Raw genomic sequence first — 19,935 nt, forward strand, 5'->3', positions numbered from 1 at the left:
TGGATTAGACGGGAAGATTATCAAACTTCCCTTAGTTGAAGGAATTTTCAGATGCTCACTAAATTTACACTTAGTTGTATTTATAAACATACAATCACATCCCCACACATGTACTATAACTTGTACACTCCTAACAGTTTTTTTCCAAAGTATTAAAACGGTCAGTTTTCAAGATAGCATTTTTTGTATTATTATTACCTGTTTTAGCTGCATCATTGTCAGTGTAAACAGTGTTACAAACTGCTCCTCATACTGGCTTACACTGACACCGGCGATCTCAGTGAGGCACTTCAGAGAGACGTTGCGAAACATCGGAACATTCAGGAACTATTTAAAACAAACAGACACAGTTCAAGGACCCAAATGACATAAAATCCACCAACAAAGAGATCTTAAATAAGAACATTAAGGACGTGACAAATAAATATAGGAACATGGGCATTAAACATTTTATTTCGTACATATCTTTTGAAAAATGTCATTGTTCCCTCAATGTAGTCAGATACTTTAAGAGCAAGTTGTGCTTTCTTCGGCTGTGCCCACAGACAACTGAAAGACAGACACAAAGTGGCGTTCTTTCTCGGGGCTAGCCATACTTCATACTGCTTTTTTGTGCAATATAAACAAGAACCAAGATTCACAACTGCTCAGAATTTCAGTTTAAATTTTATTAAGTGTGTAAAAACTGGTTCTCTAAATCTACATGGAGCAAATCGTTGGCTACGTGTATGACCACCCTGTGTTTCTTGTAGGTCAGTGCTAACAACAAAGCGCTATCATGTGACTTCAAGCAGTAAAGTAGAGGCTCTATTATAAGTACTTCTATCAAATCTTCATACTACACCACCTACCTTTAACTGTAAAGTTTGGAACCTCCCTTCCCCCCAGAAAAAAAAAAAGTACAAGCAACTTTTACAAAGTTCCCATTAAATACGATATGAATCTATTTTATTCACTATCCCACTCAAACCCACCGACAATGAGTGGATTCCAACTCAGAAACCTTATCTACCAGAGGCCGCAAATCTTTACAGAAGCAAATGGCCTATCTTTCTCCCATGGAGTCACTTGGGGTTTGAACTGCTAACCTGCGTTAGCACCCTAACCACATACCCAACAGTGCCACCTTGAGAGCTATTCCCCCACCTCCTAAAAAAAAACAACAAAACAATAAGCCACTGGAAAGATAAATACAAGGGGCATCAAAACAAGCTCGTGGAAAAATGTCATTCTCTTTTAATCCCTTGTTTCTGCAAATTTTTGGAGCCTCACCATACAACGAAATGATAACGAAGACCAACAAAGTGGTTATCCTCCAGAAACAATGGTAGTTCTTGATACAACAGCAATTTTAACTTCAGATCACTTCTTATATTTGAGAAACAAAGTTGGTTATGATATGTGAAGATCTTTCAATATGAAAAAGCTTTACAAATTAACCTATGTGACAAATATAATGGAAGTTTTTTTTTTACCATACCTTATAAATTAATGTGCTGATTAACTTGGTTTCAAAAATATATCCTAGTGGAATCCAGTTAAGAAATCTGAGCAATGTTTCCAAGGTTGCGTGTACAAGTGGAGCATTTTGGGAATTTTCCTGCAACAAACACATATCTGTAAATCCTTGATTTCCTATATTAACTGCCACTTTAAAAAAAAGGAAATTTAAGGCACTTACCATCACAAACTGACACAGTTGAAATATTTGTGAGAACTCATTGCACATGCTAGATATAAAGAAAATAGATTTAGAATATATTTACATACTTACAAAAATAAGCAATTTGAGCTACTTCCTTTAAAAACAATTAAAATACCAGTAGTTTTATAAAAATGCACAAACCCATGAAAAATGGCACTAGAAACGATAACACAAATAGTTACTAATGACTAGAACAAATTCTTAATGGGTCAGGTAGTAGGAGTGCCCCAGTTAATCATAATTCACCCTGTTTGTTCACTCCAAAGAGAAGCCTGGTGAGCTGCTAGCGAGCTCTCTGCAGGGGAATCAGTGAGCAAGGCTACTAAGAGTCTAACAGACGTGCAGACACAAGTATTTCCTTGGAAATGGCCAGCAAAGCAAAATGGTGACCTCCATTTCTGAAAACCCTGGAACCCCAAATTATTTTGCTTGAGATAAAAAAAATTATGAGCTTAATTGCTTATTAACCCTTCTTCACACTCTGCCCAAACCTACGAATTTACAATACTAGCTGCGTGTTGGGACTATTTTAGCCCAAAACCACTATCAAGAAATGTAACATAATTAGAGAATAGTCATTTGAACACTTGAAATTTATCTCTAAATTTGTATACTCATTTGAAAAATGACTTGTAATCTCTGAAACAAATTAACAGAATTACTTGCCTGTCTTTCAAATGTTTGGCTTTCACTTGGGTTATCTGTCCACTAGAGAAATCAAATACTTCTTCACTTAAGAGTTTAAGAATCACCATATTATTCTGACAGAGACTTTCACTGGTTCTACTTGCTCCAACAATGTCACTGATGAAAGTTGGCCAGTGTTTGGGCCATTCTTGTTTCAGTATCTAAAAAAGGAATGACATATTACATTTTATTTTACTTGTCAAATAATTCAATTTCCAAATTTGTTTACACAGAACCCAATCCCCCACTGCTTTCCTTGGAAAATGTCTTTTAAACACTACTACAGTTAACAGATAAATATAAAACTTTTAACGTAATATTTAAGAAAAGGAAAATAAGACACGTTTAGAGACCAATTAAGTTTTTTGGTAACGGAATGAGGATTGTGACAGATGACAAAGGACACTCAACCCTACACATGATTTCTGAGACACTGAATCTTTATGGATGCAGCTGATAAGTCTGAACCACAAACCTGTGGTTACCAAACCAACCCTTAGCTGACACTTCACAACCAGAATTAGGCAAATCACAAACTTTCAAGGAATTCAATATAAATACAGATTTATAGTATTGGATACTTTCTATAGTAGCAAATTAACTTTTAAAAAGCTAGGCATTTGTTAAAATATAGCTCGTACTGGACAGCTTTCTCCAAGGAGCCTTAGGAGTGCTATGGGTTAGGCACTGGTTGGTTGGTGGTTCACACCCACTGGCCACTCTGTTGGGGGACAATGAGGCTATCCGTCTCCATAAAGACATGTCGTCTCAGAAACCCCTTACATCGTTTTCATGGGTCAGAATGGACTCAATGGCAGAGGATTTGGGCATTACTACTTTAGGAGCTGTCAGCTTAGTTATTTAATAACCAACTAAGTAAGAGTAGATTTTGGACATTTTATTTGAGCAATAAGCCTAACCAATGAATTATTCTATGGGGAACAGTGGAATCAACAAGGCTTACCTGAACAAGAATCATATTTAACTTCCCAATGTACACCTTCTCCTTCTGTGCAGAGAAAATAACTTATATTAAAAAAAGAATACAAACAGGCAATACTCTGAAGAAATAATTCCAAAACTCTATTGTCAATGAGTGTGCATGGTATTTTAATTACTTGTCTGGAAAAGGTAGCATCTAAATTTATACAAAGCCTAATGTATAAACATTGTTAAGTTTTCACAGAGTCTCCAGCAAACTCTTACCTCTACACAAGTTGGGTCAGATGATGTCTTGATAATGAGTCCAACAACGTATTTTTTAATACCTATTAAAAAAATTGCACATAAATGATAAAAAAAATTGCTCAGTATGACGCGCTAACAAATTTTCAGAATCGAGGAACCAGATTAAAAAGTTAATAGACAAAGCAACGTAAGCATTAAAACAAAATAAACCAAAAAAGGCCAGTATTTTATTAATAATACCTTTTCTCATTAACTTCTTAAACAAAATACTGGTCAGTTACAAAACTTTTTGCAAACTATTTTAAAGATATCCTTCAATTCCATACACCCAATCACAGCAAACAATTTATCAAACAGCTTATACAGATATGTGTGGTTTCTAAATATAGAACAGCATAAAGAATTATGTGTTGCTTTTACATCAGAAATCAAGCTTAATTAAGTACTTATAAATCAAGGCCAGATGCTAAATGCCTCCATTTTATAATAATTATAAACTATCAAACTCACTGGCATCGAGTTGATTCCAACTCACAGCGAATCCAGAGGACACAACAGACAGTAGCTTAGGGTTTCTGCGATCATAAAATCTTTACAGTAGAAGACCGCCTCAGCCTTCCCCACGGAGTTACTGGCAGGGCGGAGCTGCCCCCCATGGTCAGCCACCAGAGCTCCACTTGTAAGTACAGCATTGAAGTAATGCACAGAACACAGTAACGTTCATGGCATGTTCTTCAGGAACACTCAGTACCACTCAGGATTTGCAGAGCATTAATAGAGCTATAGGTCTCCTTATGCAAAACCCTTAAACAACTGTGCTCTAGGATCTTAGTTTTTGAAAACCTTACAGTAAATGTCACGTCTTCATTATCACCCCCAAAGGCGATGAAGGCCCCTCTGCTAATGGGACAAATTAGTACTTCTATCTATATGTAGATTAAGGAATACAAATATTATCTGTCCAGCTAAGGTTTGGTCACCAAAGGAGCTGTGAATATTCAACGTTTGCAAGCCTAGTGCTCTGATGTGGAACGCTGGAGCCAATATTCCAACAAATGGACTGCTAAAAATGTTCCCCCTGAACATGGTGACATATCTTTAAATTAATGGAATGTCAAAGTAATAGAAATTGAAATGAGTTAGTATTAAAGTGACTTTTCATAAACTATGGAGACATCACACAAATATTTGAAAATGTAATTTTTATTAAAGACAAAATTGGTCCCACTTTCTAATAAATAAACCTCACCCCACATCCTGCCCCACAAACTCATTATGAATGCTGAAAGCTTCCAAAGAATGAAGGTTACTTATCAACTAAGCATTGAATAGCAATAAAACTCAGTTGTGTTCAAATTGCTAATGTTTTAGTTAACAGCCCAGCACATAGACATTTGTTAAATTAAACCACAGGATAAAAGTTTAAATATCCTGTGTTTTTCAATGAATATCATGCCAAAAAGGCACCTTGGGGTTCCTCAGAAAATAAATTCTTGCTTCTTGTTCGAGTTATGGGAAAATGAAGTTTGGGATTTATCAAGAGATTTAGGATGGGTGGGATAAGGTTTCTCAAGAAAGGTTCTACACTCTTTAATGATGACCAGGTGCACTGTTGTGAAGCAAATGACACAACCTTGCTTGCTAAAAGCCAGGAGAACTTGAAGCACTTGCTGATGAAGAGCAAGGCTTGCAGCCTTCAGTAGGAATTACAATGCAATGTAAAGAAGGCCAAAATCCTCACAACTGGACCAATATGGACCAACCTTACGATAAAAGAAGAAAAGGTTTTAGTTATCAAGGATTTTGTCTTGCTTGGATCCATAATCAATTCTTATGGAAGCAGCAGTCAAGAGATCCCAAGACAGGTTGCACTGGGTAAATCTGCTGCACAGGACTGCTTTCGTGTTGAAAAGAAAGGATGCTGGAGGACTACGGTACACCTTCACCCAAGCCACAGTGTTTTCAATAACCCCATAGGCATGACACTGAGTAAAGAAGACCATAGAAGAATCGATGCATTTGAATTAAAGTACTAGAGACTGCTAAAAAGACAAACCCATCTGTCTTGGAAGAAGTACAGCCAGAGTGCTCCTTAGAGGCAAGCATGCCAAGACTCTGTCTCGCATACTTTGGACAAGCTGTCAAGCGAAACTAGTATCCGGAGAAGGAAATCGGGTTTGGTAAAGTAGTGCAAGGTCAGTGAAGAGAAAGCCCTCAGAGATGGCCAGACAGTGGCGGCAAAATGGGCTCAGGCACAGGCACTCTTCTGAGGATGGCCCAGGACTGCGAAGTGATTTATTTTATTACAGGTCAGACTGGACGGAATCGTGTCCAACAACAAAACCACCAAGGCCAAGTGTGAAGAAATATGGTGGACAGCTGTGTTTTTCACATCATTTCCACACGATGCTTATGAATCAAAAGAAAAATTGTTACCTGGCAGAGATAATAGTACATCACACAAGCAATTACCAATGTTAGTTAACGAGCAGTAAAACCTACTGCTACCCTTGTGTATTCTTGCCTCTGTTCCCCACAACAATGAAACCTGCCTCAATCTTATGAGAAAAGAGACAAACACTATTTTCTAAAAGAACGGACCAGAACTCACCAAAAGTACTCGGGACAGCAAAGTCAAAAATTGAAAGTTGCCTCATATCAGGAGTCAATGTAGGGTTTATTGCAGGAGAAAACATTGGAATTCAATTAAAGTCTTATCAAGTTATGAGTCAGAATCCACTAAATGGCATAGAGTTGTGAGTTCAACTCCTAAATGAATAAATGGTGATATTCTTTTAAAAAATCATGGTTAAATACAGACAACACAAAATTTGCCTTTTTAACCCCTTTCAATTGTATGATCCAATGACATCAATCACATTCACAATACTGTACATTTGTCATCCCAAACAAAAGCCTTCCCTCTCTATGTACTGGGTCATCCGAGACTTAAAAAAAAAAACCAAAACACCAAACTATTTTCCTAAGCCTTAAATTACTTCAAAATAACAAAAAAAAAGAAAGTCATGGTTTACAGATAAAGACCAAAAAAAGAGTTAAGGTTCCTTGTAATAGGGAGATTTTAACAAAACAGTAATCAGGGGAACAGAGTTATTTGAAAATGAGCACTATACTCAGGGCAATCCACACACTTCCCATGTGCCCTCAATGCATAGTAGAGCGAATCAAAATGGTGTCGTGGTTACGAATTGGGCTGTGATGAAAAAAACCAACCCAAAAACCTACTACCATCTAACATGCCATCAAGTCAATTCTGACCCATTGTGACCCTCCCTCCAGGACAGGTTTCTGAGGTTCCCTCGGGTGTCTGACGAGCCAACAACCCCATCTTTCTAGGTAGGAGCAGCTGGTGCAAAGTGCTCACCTTGTGGTTAGCGGCCTCATGCATAACCCATTATGCCACCAGGGCTCCTTCAGTCTCCTACAAAAGAACAGGATGACTCCATACGGAGTAAGGCACCCCCCTCTGAAACCTCTCAGAGTGTACAATAATTGAACACAACCAGAAAATCATCCTACTCTCATAAGATTAGATGACCCAAAACCATAGAAGATTAAAGAAATTCATTGTACTAAATCTGTCATATGGAACAAGATAATGCTTAAAACTACTATGGCCGCCTCCATGCGGTATATATATATAAGATTCTCAGCCTTCAGGAATAAGAAAACAGGATCAGCCAGATCCTCTATTCTTCTGCTACCAATTTAATTCAATGAGTAGCTTCCCCCTCTTTCCAAAAAGACTAGTGAGACTCGGGTAGAAAGATGAAGACAGAGAAAGTGCAAGGGATGTGAGCAAAGTTCCTTAACAAGCAACGTGTTTCTAAGTTAATGCCATTCTCTGCGGATCAGCACTTTTGGCTCAGCACTAAAATCCCTCAAAACACCGACTACAAACCCCAACACTTTTTGGAATCACTGCTCCATGTCTGTCCATAATCTCTTACCTGAGTAAAGAAGATTGCAACTTCCATAACCAAATTATTTCTTCCTGTAGCCAGCCCCAAATAAAAAGCAGTTCCATTCAGAACAGCTTAATAGATTGGGCAATACATCTTCAAAGAACCTAATGAAGCCCTAACAAAATCAAACCCCCCCGTCACAGAGCCAATCCCCACTCACAGCAACCCTATGGGACATCTGTTCCAAGTTTCCAGAATTGTAATCTGCACGCACGCAGATTGCCGTACTTTTCTCCCCGTTGGTTTGGCCCAGGCTAACCAACTGTTGACAGGTTGATTAGCAGCCCAGGCTTAACCCCCTGTGCCACCAGGCCTTAAACAAATAGCAACAGCTCAGCTTTTCTGAAATTTGAACCGGAAATGATGCATTGCCAGGGTCTCTTGTGCTCCAAAAAGAATCTATTTTCTTTGTGACAAATGAGCCAGTGCCTGCCAGTTACCAAACTGACATTTATGTACATAAGTTCCTTAAAACAAGGAAGGCACCACCAGTATTACTTTGGAAAAATCTTACTGATTTTAAGTATCAACTTCGAATTATCGAGAGTATTTGTGAATTGTGTATTGCTTCCAGTAACTTCCGTGGGAACCAGGAAGACTTGATATATAGATCAAGAATATTTCAACGAAAAGACCTCAATTCAAGAAGCTTATCTGAGAAGTACAATGCTCTTCATGTCCTCCTCATCATTTTCCCAACGCATCCACAATCCTGTAACCATCTTCCCCCACCAAGCCCACACACGTTGCCAATTATAACAAATTCTTCTGTTAACAGTCTAGACGAAACTTTTCTATTATTAATCAAAAAGTACTACCAACAAAAAAGATCAGCTACATATCATCATAAAAGTGTATAATTAACCACTAGGAGGGCAGCTTATGACATGTATCTTTGATAATCCAAATCTATTTTTTCAATTGTCAAGAAAAATGTCCTTCACAACCCCATTTCAAATGAAACCTCAAACCTAACAGCAATATCAACAGTCAACACAAACGTCATCTCAAAAGCCCACATGGAAGAAGCACACCGGCCAGTGCGATCACGAGGTGCCAAGGGACCATGTATAAGGCATCATGCAAAAAAAACAAAAACGATATAAGTATGTGTATGTATGTATGTGCATATATGTGTATATGTATATGTATACCATATTAAGTGAAGGGGGAAGTGCAGAGTGGAGACCCAAGGCCCAAGTGTCGGCCAATGGAGATCCCCTCATAGAGGCGTTTAGGAGAGGAGATGGGTCAGTCAGGGTGCGATGTAGTACCGATGAAGAACACAGCTTTCCCCCAGATCCTGGATGCTTCCTCCCCCCAACTACCATGATCCGAATTCTACCTTGCAGGCCTGGATAGGACAGAGGCTGTACACTGGTACATATGAGGGCTGGAGGTACAGGGAATCCAGGGTGGATGATACCTTCAGGACCAGGGGTGTGAGGGACGATGCTGGGAGAGTGGAGGGTGAGTGGGTTGGAAAGGGGGAACTGATTACAAGGATCCACATGTGACCTCTTCCCTGGGAGAGGGACAGCAGAGAAGGGGGGAAGGGAGACTCCGGATAGGGCAAGATATGACAAAATAACGAGGTATAAATTACCAAGGGCACATGAGGGAGGGGGGAAAGAGGAGGGAGGGAAAAAAAAAAAAGAGGACCTGATGCAAGGGGCTTAAGTGGAGAGCAAATGCCTTGAGAATGATTGGGGCAGGGAATGTGCGGATGTGCTTTATACAATTGATGTCTGTATATGTATGGATTGTGATAAGAGTTGTATGAGTCCCTAATAAAATGTAAAAAAAGAAAAGAGGAGAAAAAAATGATTAGGGCAAAGACTGTACAGATGTGCTTTATACAATTGATGTATGTATATGTATGAACTGTGATGAGAATTGTATGAGCCCCTAATAAATTGTTAAAATTTAAAAAAAAAGATTAATTTAGAAAAAAAAAGAGAAAAGAAATGTGGTCCCAGTTTGGATCCTCTAATAGCACACCTTATGATGTTTGTTGGGGGGCGTGGGTGGTACAAGATGTTTACCAGAGATGAACTGCGGAAGGGGGAGTTGGAAGCATAATTGTGTAATTGGAACATATATACTAATGTGCTTTATATAATTAATGGATGGATTGTTATGAGATGTAAAAGCTCCCAATAAAATGATTAAAAAAAAAAAAGCATCAACTTCAGCTGGCTAGAAGATGAGCTTTGAATAAACTCCTAGCTGATTGAGAAGTTGTATACTATTAGGCACAGCAACATCAATGTCACCAGGAAGTCTGCAAATATTGGACTCTTAATCACAGGATTCGGCAGGCGTTTGAACCCACTCCAAACCAGAGAAACATAGGGCAGTCCGTTTGCATCTACATCAGTCTTGGGAATCTTTGGGAAAGCTGTTCTTGTCCTATAGTCACCATTATCACAATCCATTCAAGGACCATGGATTTTGTTTAACCAAAGTTTAAAAAAACCACGTACTATATGCTCCTTAAATTCAAAGTTTAAAATGAACGCACACTGTTCCAACTTTTACCCACTAAATTACTTGTGAGAAGGAACAGCCAAACTCAAACAGAACCTAGACAGCATGGCTTCTAACCCTGGACCATCAGACAGGATGGGTAATTTTTCTTATAAATCACAAAACCACCAACTTGGCATGACTGATTAAAAACCAAACCAACACATCAAGCCTTGAGGATGATATTCCTGCTCAGAGTAGCCAATCCAAAGAGACCACATGCCCGGCCCCACTATGAGACATGACATTCCCCCACTGACCCTACAGGGGACAACAATGGAGACACAGCGTGGGAACTGTGCCCTAACTGATCCAACCACACAAAGGCAAAACACTAAGGGCATGCAACAGAACAGCAAGGGAACAGAGCAATGATGGCCCCAGGGAATACCAAAATTAAGACTTTGGGGGCAGGGCTTGGTGCCCCATCAGACAACTGGAAAACACTCCTAAAGGACAACAAACAGTCCTTGAACGAACTACAGGTTTTCTTTGTTGTTGTTTTCTTTTGCTGCTTTGTTTTGCTCTGTCTTGTTCTTGTGCATGTTATTATCTCTGCAGGTCTGTCTAAATAAGATAGGTTGGAGAAATAATCTGGAGGAGAAAACAGGACTGATAGTTCTAGGGGATATGGGAGTGGGTGGGTGGGATACAGAAAGGAAATGGAATCTCAGGGAATCCAGGACAGATGATCCCTTCAGGACCAGTGCTGGGAGCGGTGATACCGGGCAAGGGGGGGAACTGATTACAAGAATCTACACATAACCTATTCCCTAGGGGATGGACAAGAGAAGTGGGTGAAGAGAGATGTGGGACAGTGTTAAGATATGACAAAAACAATAATTTATAAATTATCATGGGTTCATGAGAGGGAAAATGAGCTGATACCAAGGGCTCAAGCAGAAAGCAAATGTTTTGAAAATTATGATGGCAACAAATGTGCTTGACATAATGGATGTATGTATGGATTGTGGTAAGAATTGTTTGAGTCCCCAATAAAATGATTATTAAAAATTCCACTTAAAAAAAATCTGAAGTTGATTGTTACACTTAGAACAGTATGTGTCACAAAGTGTTTCTATACTCAAGTGAATAAAACGATGATTCCCCAGCAAAACAAAATCAACAAACCAAACCACCCCATCCCTTTTAATAATTCTATTGTTATGTGGCTGAAAGAAGCATCATCTGGTCTCATCTTTCTGTAAGCTACACATAGCAGAAGACTTGGGAGAAACCAATTTGATGATAGTTTTTACAGGTGGCTAACAAAGGAAGTCCTGGTGGTGCATTGAGTTAAACATTAGGGTTGCTAACCACGAGGCTAGCAGTTCAAACTCACCAGATGCTCCATGGGGGAAAAAAAAATGAGGCTATCTGCTCCAGTAAAGATTTTCAGCCTTGGAAACCCTAAGGGACAGTTCTACTCTATTCTACAGGGTCACTGCACGGCACCATCAACTCAATGGCAGTTAAGCTATAGTGACAAAGTTCCTGTGAATTATTACTGACACCCTGAAAAGGCACTGCTCATTTATCTCTGTTATGATAGTGCTCCAAAAAGTGCATGGAAAACTGAATGAAAAGATAAAGGAATTTTCTCAGCAACTTTTTGAAGCCACCTTACATATGTAATCAGTATTAACTTTCTTCCTGCTATTATCTACCATTATATAAGCTGGCAAAAATGAGTGGGAGTGCTGACTTGTTAAATAATAACCAGTAACGAGAGAGATCCATTCCAGTCTTATAAGCCACTCAAGGAAACGCTGACGTTGAGTTTCTATTGTGAACCAAACATTCAACGAGGCATATAAAATTCTATGTACAGGAGAGAATATGGAAAAGGGTGTATTTCTACTACCAAGGAATAACCAGAAATTAAAAAATGAAAAAAAAATCATTATAATAGAACGGAAAACATTATATGCTTAGGAAAAAATCTGACAAAAGACCTACATAATGGGACCACTACAAAACACTGTTGAAATGAAAAGAACATTTAAGTAAATAACACACTGTGGTTCGTGTACTGGAGGAGTAAATATTATTAGAATGTCAAGTCTTTACAAATCAATCTATAGATTCAATGTAAGCTAAATAAAAATTCCAGGAAGGTATCTGAATTGGCCAGCTCATTTAAAAATATTTTTTAAAAGATAAAGCATCAAGAATAGGCCGGAAAAAAAAAAAAAAAGAATAGGCTGAACTTTCTGTTCTGATGTTAAATTGAATAATCTTTTAGTTTCCATTTTATTGCCTCTTAGAATCTTTAAATTTATCTTTTGAAATTCGTGAGTGACCCCCTAAGAGTGATCCTATCAGCAAATTACATGCTATAACACTGTATGTAATATGTATTACTAATGGTACAACAAATGAAAGCAAACAGGAAAACAGCAACTCACCCAAGACAGACAATTCCTATTTTGCCAGCAAATAGGAATGCCATAAAGTGACTCTCTGAACGGACTTCATGGATCCTACAGTTTAGGAGCTAGAGTTCTGGTGGTGCTGAGGGCTAGGTGTTAAGACTAACGGTAAAGTCTTAAGTTCAAACCCAGCAGCCACACAGGAGAAAGATGCAGCTGTCTGTAGCACCTGGAAACTACCTGGGGTGGCTGTGAGTCAAAATCCACTTGATGGCAGTGGAGTTCTTGGTTTATAATTTGAGGAGAGCAATTGGGAGTGTGATGTAAGGCTAACTTAAAACTTTCAAGTAATTCACTATCATCAAGACAATTCCAGTTCATAGTAACTTCACAGGACAGTGGGATGGTCCCTGGGGATCATTTTTATCCCAAGGAGTGGCTGGCGAGTTTTAACCGTTGACCCTGCAGTTAGTAGCCCAACATGAGGCAAAGCAAGAACACCAAATGTTTAATTAATTCCATGCCATGTCTTGCTCTTTAATATTTTAATCTTCTAAAATCCACTGGCACATACAGTAAGAGATAGGTGACAATCTAGAGTGGCCAGATTTTCCTAGAAAAGTACTTCCACATAGAGTAAAAGTGGAAACCATGAAAACTGGAAAGGCGTACAGGTCCCCAGGGAATGCTGAAAGTGGACTTTGGAGCCAGGGCGTGGTGCCCCAACAGACTGGACTGGGAAACGCTCCTAAGGGCCAGCAAACGATCCCCGAACTAACTACAAGTTTTTCTCTTGTGAAGTGTTTTGTTCTATGTCAGTGGTTTGCTTTTGTTGTCTGGTTGTATACTGTTGCTTTGTTTTCCTGTCTTGTTTTCGTGCGTGTTAGTGTCTCCACAGGTCTGTCTGAATAGGACAGGCTGGATGAACTATCTGGAGGAAAAACAACGGGACCAAGAGTTCCGGGGGGACTTGGGGTGGGGGGGTAAGGAAGTGGTGTTAACACAGGGACAAGAGAACAACATGGGACTCAAAATGGTAGAGAGTGGGGAGTGGCAGGCCTGGTGGGGAATGATCAAGGGTAAGGTTGCGTAGATACTCTAGCCCAGGTGGCGACGAAGCATGGTAGTACGGCAGGAGGAAAATCAAGGGAGATGGAGGAAAGAGCTAGGAGTCAAAGGGCATTTATGGAGGTCTAGACAAAGACATGTACAAGCAAATATATACAGGAGGATGGGGAAATAGATCTGTGTCTATATTTATAGGTTAAGTATTAAGGTGGCGGAGGGACCTTGGCCTCTACTCAAACACTCCCTCAATGCATGAATACTTTCTTTTATTAAATCGGAACTCTACGATGCTCACCCTCCTGACACAACTGCTGAAGCCAAAGCGGGTGAAAAAGTAAATGTGGTGAACAAAGCTGATGGTGCCAGGCTATCAAAAGAGACAGTGACTGGGGTCTTACAGGCTTGAAGATAAACAAGCAGCCATCTAGCTCAGAAGCAACAAAGTCCACATGGAAGAACACACCAGCCTGTGTGATTGAGTGGTCCCTGCACACCTCCATGATAGGATCGTGGAAGACAAATGGGTGCATAAGCAAATGTGGTGAAGAAAGCTGATGGTGCCCGGCTATCAAAAGAGATAGTGTCTGGGGTCTTAAAGGATTGAAGGTGAACAAGCAGCCATCTAGCTCAGAAGCAAAAAAGCCCACATGGAAGAAACACACCGGCCAGTGCGATCATGAGGTGCCAAAAGGACCAGGTATAAGGCATCATGCAAAAAAAAAAAAAAAAGATATATGGGTGTATATGCATATATATGTGTGTATGTATGTATATATATGTATGTATGTGTATATATACCATATTGAATGAAGGGGGAAGTGCAGAGTGGAGACCCAAGGCCCAAGTGTCGGCCAATGGAGATCCCCTCACAGAGGGGTTTAGGAGAGGAGATGGGTCAGTCAGGGTGCAAGGAAGTACCGACGAAGAGCACAGCTTTCCCCCAGATCCTGGATGCTTCCTCCCAACTACCATGATCCGAATTCTACCTTGCAGGGCTGGATAGGGCAGAGGTTGTACACTGGTACATATGAGGGCTGGAGGTACAGGGAATCCAGGGTGGATGATACCTTCAGGACCAAGGGTGTGAGGGGCGATGCTGGGAGAGTGTAGGGTGAGCGGGTTGGAAAGGGGGAACTGATTACAGGGATCCACATGTGACCTCCTCCCTGGGAGAGGGATGACAGAGAAGGGGGGGAAGGGAGACTCCGGATAGAGCAAGATATGACAAAATAATGATGTATGAATTACCAAGGGCACATGAGGGAGAGGGGAGGGAGGGGGAAAAAAACCAGAGGACCTGATGCAAAGGGCTTAAGTGGAGAGCAAATGCTTTGAGAATGATTGGGGCGGGGAATGTATGGATGTGCTCTATACAATTGATGTACGTATATGTATGGACTGTGATAAGAGTTGTATGAGCCCCTAATAAAAAAAATTAAAATACCCTTATGGACAAAAAAGTAGACAAAAGAACTGTCAGGTTCCATCATGAGCTGGTTCTGATGTTAAAATTGAAAAATCCCTTTTAATTTTCATTTTTGTTGCCTCTTAGAAGTTTCCTTATAGACTTAAAGAGGGGAGGGGAAACAATGCAACAAACTTATTTTAGCACGCTGTTTAGCCAACCTATTCTTCCTTAAAATTTCCCAAAAGGCTCAGCCTAGTCATTCTTCTATTGGCACTTACAGCACATATTTTATGTACCTCTTCGGATGCTCACATGTTTTAGTATTTATGCAAAAAACAAAAGCCAACCTAATTCATTTTTACGCAATGCAAATAAGCACCAATCGTGCCCTCTTCCCACTATAGTGCTTACAAATGCACCTTGGAAGGAGGACCTAGCTGTAGAAAATTGTACAACACACATTTGTGTAAAATTTTTGTGAATATTTGTGTAAAAACTAAGGTAATACGGTTTATCTTCCCAAGGAGAGTAGACATTGTGAAATGGCAAGTAGAAACAATCACTTTAAATGGCATAATAATTACAGATAAAGCAAACAATCCTTTTTGGGCTACACCAATTTATTTCCAATATTCAAGGTATTTAAAGTAAAAAAAACCTAGCAGTTGATAAGCAGACAAGGGGCAAAGTCATGAAATCATCTTAACTGGAACAAACCACCTCAAGGGAGTAAAACGCTGGGTTTAGGATCACAATCTGGGGTGGGGTACAGGATGGGCCCGATGACGACATCTAGGCCAAGTGACATAACACAATCTAAGAAGAAAATGTTCTACATCTTCATCTGGTGAGTAGTAATTGGGGTCTTAAAAGCTATCAAGCAGCCATCTAGGACAGGACCATTGGTCCCACCTATCAAGAGGAAAGAATGAAGAAATCTTCATTGATGGTAAATATGGTAGCTCTTCAAGAAATGGTCATCATAAAATGAGTGAATCTAGATAATTTCAGATACACCCTTGTTCATTCAGACTCAAGAAAAACAACTAGGCCAAAGGACTAATGGACCCACAGTCACTTACCTGACACCAGAACACCCAGACTGAAGAACACTGGACAAAAATTAATGGGGAAACAACTGTATAGCCCTTCAACATCCTTCAAACCTGAAATGGAATTCCCCCCCAGGAAAGCCTTTCAGCTAAAAACCAGCCAAGCTCCCCCAATAACGTGAGCCATGCAACCCACAGAACAATCACTCATGGGATCCAAAGGGTAGCACTTCCCCCCAAATAAAGGGCAGAAGACAGGAAGGATGACTAGAAAGGAAGAATCCCAGGAAGAAGCGGGAGGAATATTGTTAGATTGAGAAGATTGCAGCCAACGCCACAAAAACAACGTATTCATCAATTTTTGAACCAACAGTTAATTTGCTTTGTCTATGTTCCCCCAAACCACAAAGGGGGTGGGGGTGGAGTAAGATTTGAGATACAACAAAAACCTTAAAAGTTAAGATGTACTTTCTCCCACCCATGTAATGATTTCCTGGATAACGGTAACCATAAAATGAGTGGATCTAGAGTAATTTCAGATACACCCTTGTTCGTCCTTCCAGCAGCCTGTGGCATATGCAGTATTTGTCATCAGCCTTTTAATTCAAAGGCACCAACCTTCCTTATTCAGGGTCCAGCTTCCCATGCTAATGAGGCAGAAGTACGATGGCCTGGGTCAGGCCCACCTCAGACCTCAAATTAAGACTTTCACTCTCGAACTCTTTCAAGAGATTGTTAGGCATATCTGCCCAATGCAATTTGTTGCCTGATTTGACTGTTTCCAGGGATGGGGACAGTGAATCCAAGTTAAAACCAACATTTCAACCTTTCCTCCTTTTACCAGGATGCTATTAATGGCTTCTTTGTGATGTGAAGTTTTATCTCGAAGTATAATCCATATAGAAGGTTGCATAGCCTTATCTTCAGTATATACTTCAAATCTTCACTTTGCATATTTACAGCTTGTTAATGAAGTCTTCTGATGCTGCTTTATTCTCCATTGTAGTCCAGTTTATTGGACTGCTTGCTCAACATACAGACTGAGTATGTACAGTAAAGAGATAAAACCATGACATAAACCTGTCAAGGTTTTAACTTTAGGTCTAAATAACCTCTTGGTCTATGTGCAGGTTCCACAGAAGAGAATCATAGTGACCCTACTGGACAGAGTAGATCTACTCTGTGGGTTTCTGATACTATGACTCTTCACAGGAAGCAAGTCTCAACTTTCCCCATGAGTAAATTCTTCACAAATATTATCCGTTAATTATTAGCAACAATTAAATGCCTTTGTATATAGTCAACAGAACCTAAACACACACCTTTGGTATTCTATGCTTTTGCCAAAATCTACCTGACATCTGCAATACATCTTATCCCAAGTCCTCTTCTGAATCTGGCTTAAATTCCTGGTAGTTCCCTGTTCATGTACTGCTGTGCCTACGTACTGAATTAATTTCGGCAAAACTTACTTCCATGTGCTACTAATGATTTTATTAAATAATTTGACCCAGCATTTTGCTGGGCCACCTTCTTAGGAATGGCCATAGGTCTACAGGTCTGGTTATTCTTCCATTCGGTTGGTGGGTAAGTGTCATCCTAATGCTTCCAATGTTGCATGAGTTTGCTGAAATATCTCAGTTAATATTTTGTCAATTCCCACAATCTTTTCTAATGCCTTCAGCGTAGCTGGGACTTTTCCCATCAGTTTTTGCACAAACAGGGGAGCAGGTGAAGTGAAATGTCTTAATGTGAATCTTCCTTCCATTTCCCTGTAACCTCCATCAAATGATTAGATGGAATCTTAAGAAATAGCATGTTGGGCCTCTACTCAAACACTCCCTCAATGCATGAATACTTTCTTTTATTAAATTGGAACTCTATGATGCTCACTCTCCCGACACAACGGCTGGAGCCAAAGTGGGTGAACAAGTAAATGTGGTGAAGAAAGCCGATGGTGCCCGGCTATCAAAAGAGATAGTGACTGGGGTCTTACAGGCTTGAAGATAAACAAGCGGCCATCTAGCTCAGAAGCAACAAAGTCCACATGGAAGAACACACCAGCCTGTGTGATGGAGTGGTCCCTAAGGGATCAGTTACCAGGCATCAAAGAACAAAAAATCATAGCATTGACTGCACACCTCCATGATAGGATCGCTGAAGACAAATGGGTGCATAAGCAAATGTGGTGAAGAAAGCTGATGGTGCCCGGCTATCAAAAGAGATAGTGTCTGGGGTCTTAAAGGATTGAAGGTGAACAAGCGGCCATCTAGCTCAGAAGCAAAAAAGCCCACATGGAAGAAGCACACCGGCCAGTGCGATCACAAGGTGCCAAGGTACCAGGTATAAGGCATCATGCAAAAAAAAAAAAAAAAAGATATAAGTGTGTATATATGTATATATATATACCATATTAAATGAAGAGGGAAGTGCAGAGTGGAGACCCAAGGCCCAAGTGTCGGCCACTGGAGATCCCCTCATAGAGGGGTTTAGGAGAGGAGATGGGTCAGTCAGGGTGCGATGTAGTACCGATGAAGAACACAGCTTTCCCCCAGATCCTGGATGCTTCCTCCCCCCAACTACCATGATCCGAATTCTACCTTGCAGGACTGGATAGGACAGAGGCTGTACACTGGTACATATGAGGGCTGGAGGTACAGGGAATCCAGGGTGGATGATACCTTCAGGACCAAGGGTGTGAGGGGCGATGCTGGGAGAGTGGAGGGTGAGTGGGTTGGAAAGGGGGAACTGATTACAAGGATCCACATGTGACCTCTTCCCTGGGAGACGGACGGCAGAGAAGGGGGGAAGGGAGACTCCGGATAGGGCAAGATATGACAAAATAACGATGTATAAATTACAAAGGGCACATGAGGGAGGGGGGAAGGGGAGGGAGGGGAAAAAAAAAAGAGGACCCGATGCAAGGGGCTTAAGTGGAGAGCAAATGCCTTGAGAATGATTGGGGCAGGGAATGTGCTTTATACAATTGATGTATGTATATGTATGGATTGTGATAAGAGTTGTATGAGTCTCTAATAAAATGTAAAAGAAAAGAGGAGAAAAAAATGATTACGGCAAAGACTGTACAGATGTGCTTTATACAATTGATGTATGTATATGTATGAACTGTGATAAGAATTGTATGAGCCCCAATAAATTGTTAAAAAAAAAAGAAATAGCATGTGAAAACACTAATTAGAGGGGATTAGTAGGTATGAGAACTTGGCAAATTAGAAGCAGAGAGAAAGAATTCCTGAGAGCAATGAAGAAATTACCTTTCACGAGATAGCAAAGAGGGGGTTAGATATTAATACTGGGCATCATACACATTTCTTTATTTTAGAACTCAACCTTCCATAAACATGCCCACAACTATAAAGGTAATGTGCTTTACGATGTTTAGTGCTCGTTTTCCATTTTTAATAATCTCAAAACACATTAATTCCTTATGTTGCAATATTGATTATCAGAGCTGCCCCTTATATGATCAATTTCATTCACTTCAGATAGGGGCTTACAATCTCTGCTGTCCTGAATTGCTGTTGCAAACGTGATGACCAGGCATTGTGTATAGTCGACATCTACTTTTACCTCGGTATTTCCCACTGATCTCTTCTCTCATAAGATAACCCTAACTCCTTTCTCTAAAACAGAAATACAACCTGCTACACGATAAAAGCAACACTCTCCATTAGGCAAAGAAACAATAAAAAAACCAAAAGCCCCTATTAAATTCAACCCCGACCTACCCAGTATCCAACTATGATAAAAGTCCCAACATTAAAAAATTCTTAATTTAAAAGTATCAGCATTTTCCTACCTTCACACTGGTTCCTGGGAAGTATCTTCCACCTTGTTTTTATCACATTTTCCAAAATTTGTAGTCCATAATACTGAAAATCGGAGAATAGAGGCGTGTGAGCATACTGCTATAGGACCG

At 40.0% G+C, this 19,935-nt stretch overlaps 1 protein-coding gene across 1 annotated transcript in view; it reads right to left on the reverse strand.

Annotated features, from left to right (window-relative positions):
- Positions 1–19,935, reverse strand: part of XPO1 (exportin 1) — a 42,411-nt gene that overhangs the window by 9,418 nt on the left and 13,058 nt on the right. Inside the window, exons 4-10 of the mRNA XM_075536007.1 lie at positions 19,816–19,888; positions 3,599–3,660; positions 3,357–3,401; positions 2,372–2,553; positions 1,682–1,730; positions 1,481–1,600; positions 199–327 (exon numbers count right to left, since the gene is read on the reverse strand). Coding sequence (XP_075392122.1) covers positions 199–327; positions 1,481–1,600; positions 1,682–1,730; positions 2,372–2,553; positions 3,357–3,401; positions 3,599–3,660; positions 19,816–19,888 — 660 coding nt within the window. The remainder of the gene's footprint in view (positions 1–198; positions 328–1,480; positions 1,601–1,681; positions 1,731–2,371; positions 2,554–3,356; positions 3,402–3,598; positions 3,661–19,815; positions 19,889–19,935) is intronic.

This window comes from Tenrec ecaudatus, chromosome 17 (assembly GCF_050624435.1).
Source record: "Tenrec ecaudatus isolate mTenEca1 chromosome 17, mTenEca1.hap1, whole genome shotgun sequence".
In the NCBI taxonomy this organism is placed as follows: Eukaryota; Metazoa; Chordata; class Mammalia; order Afrosoricida; family Tenrecidae; genus Tenrec; species Tenrec ecaudatus.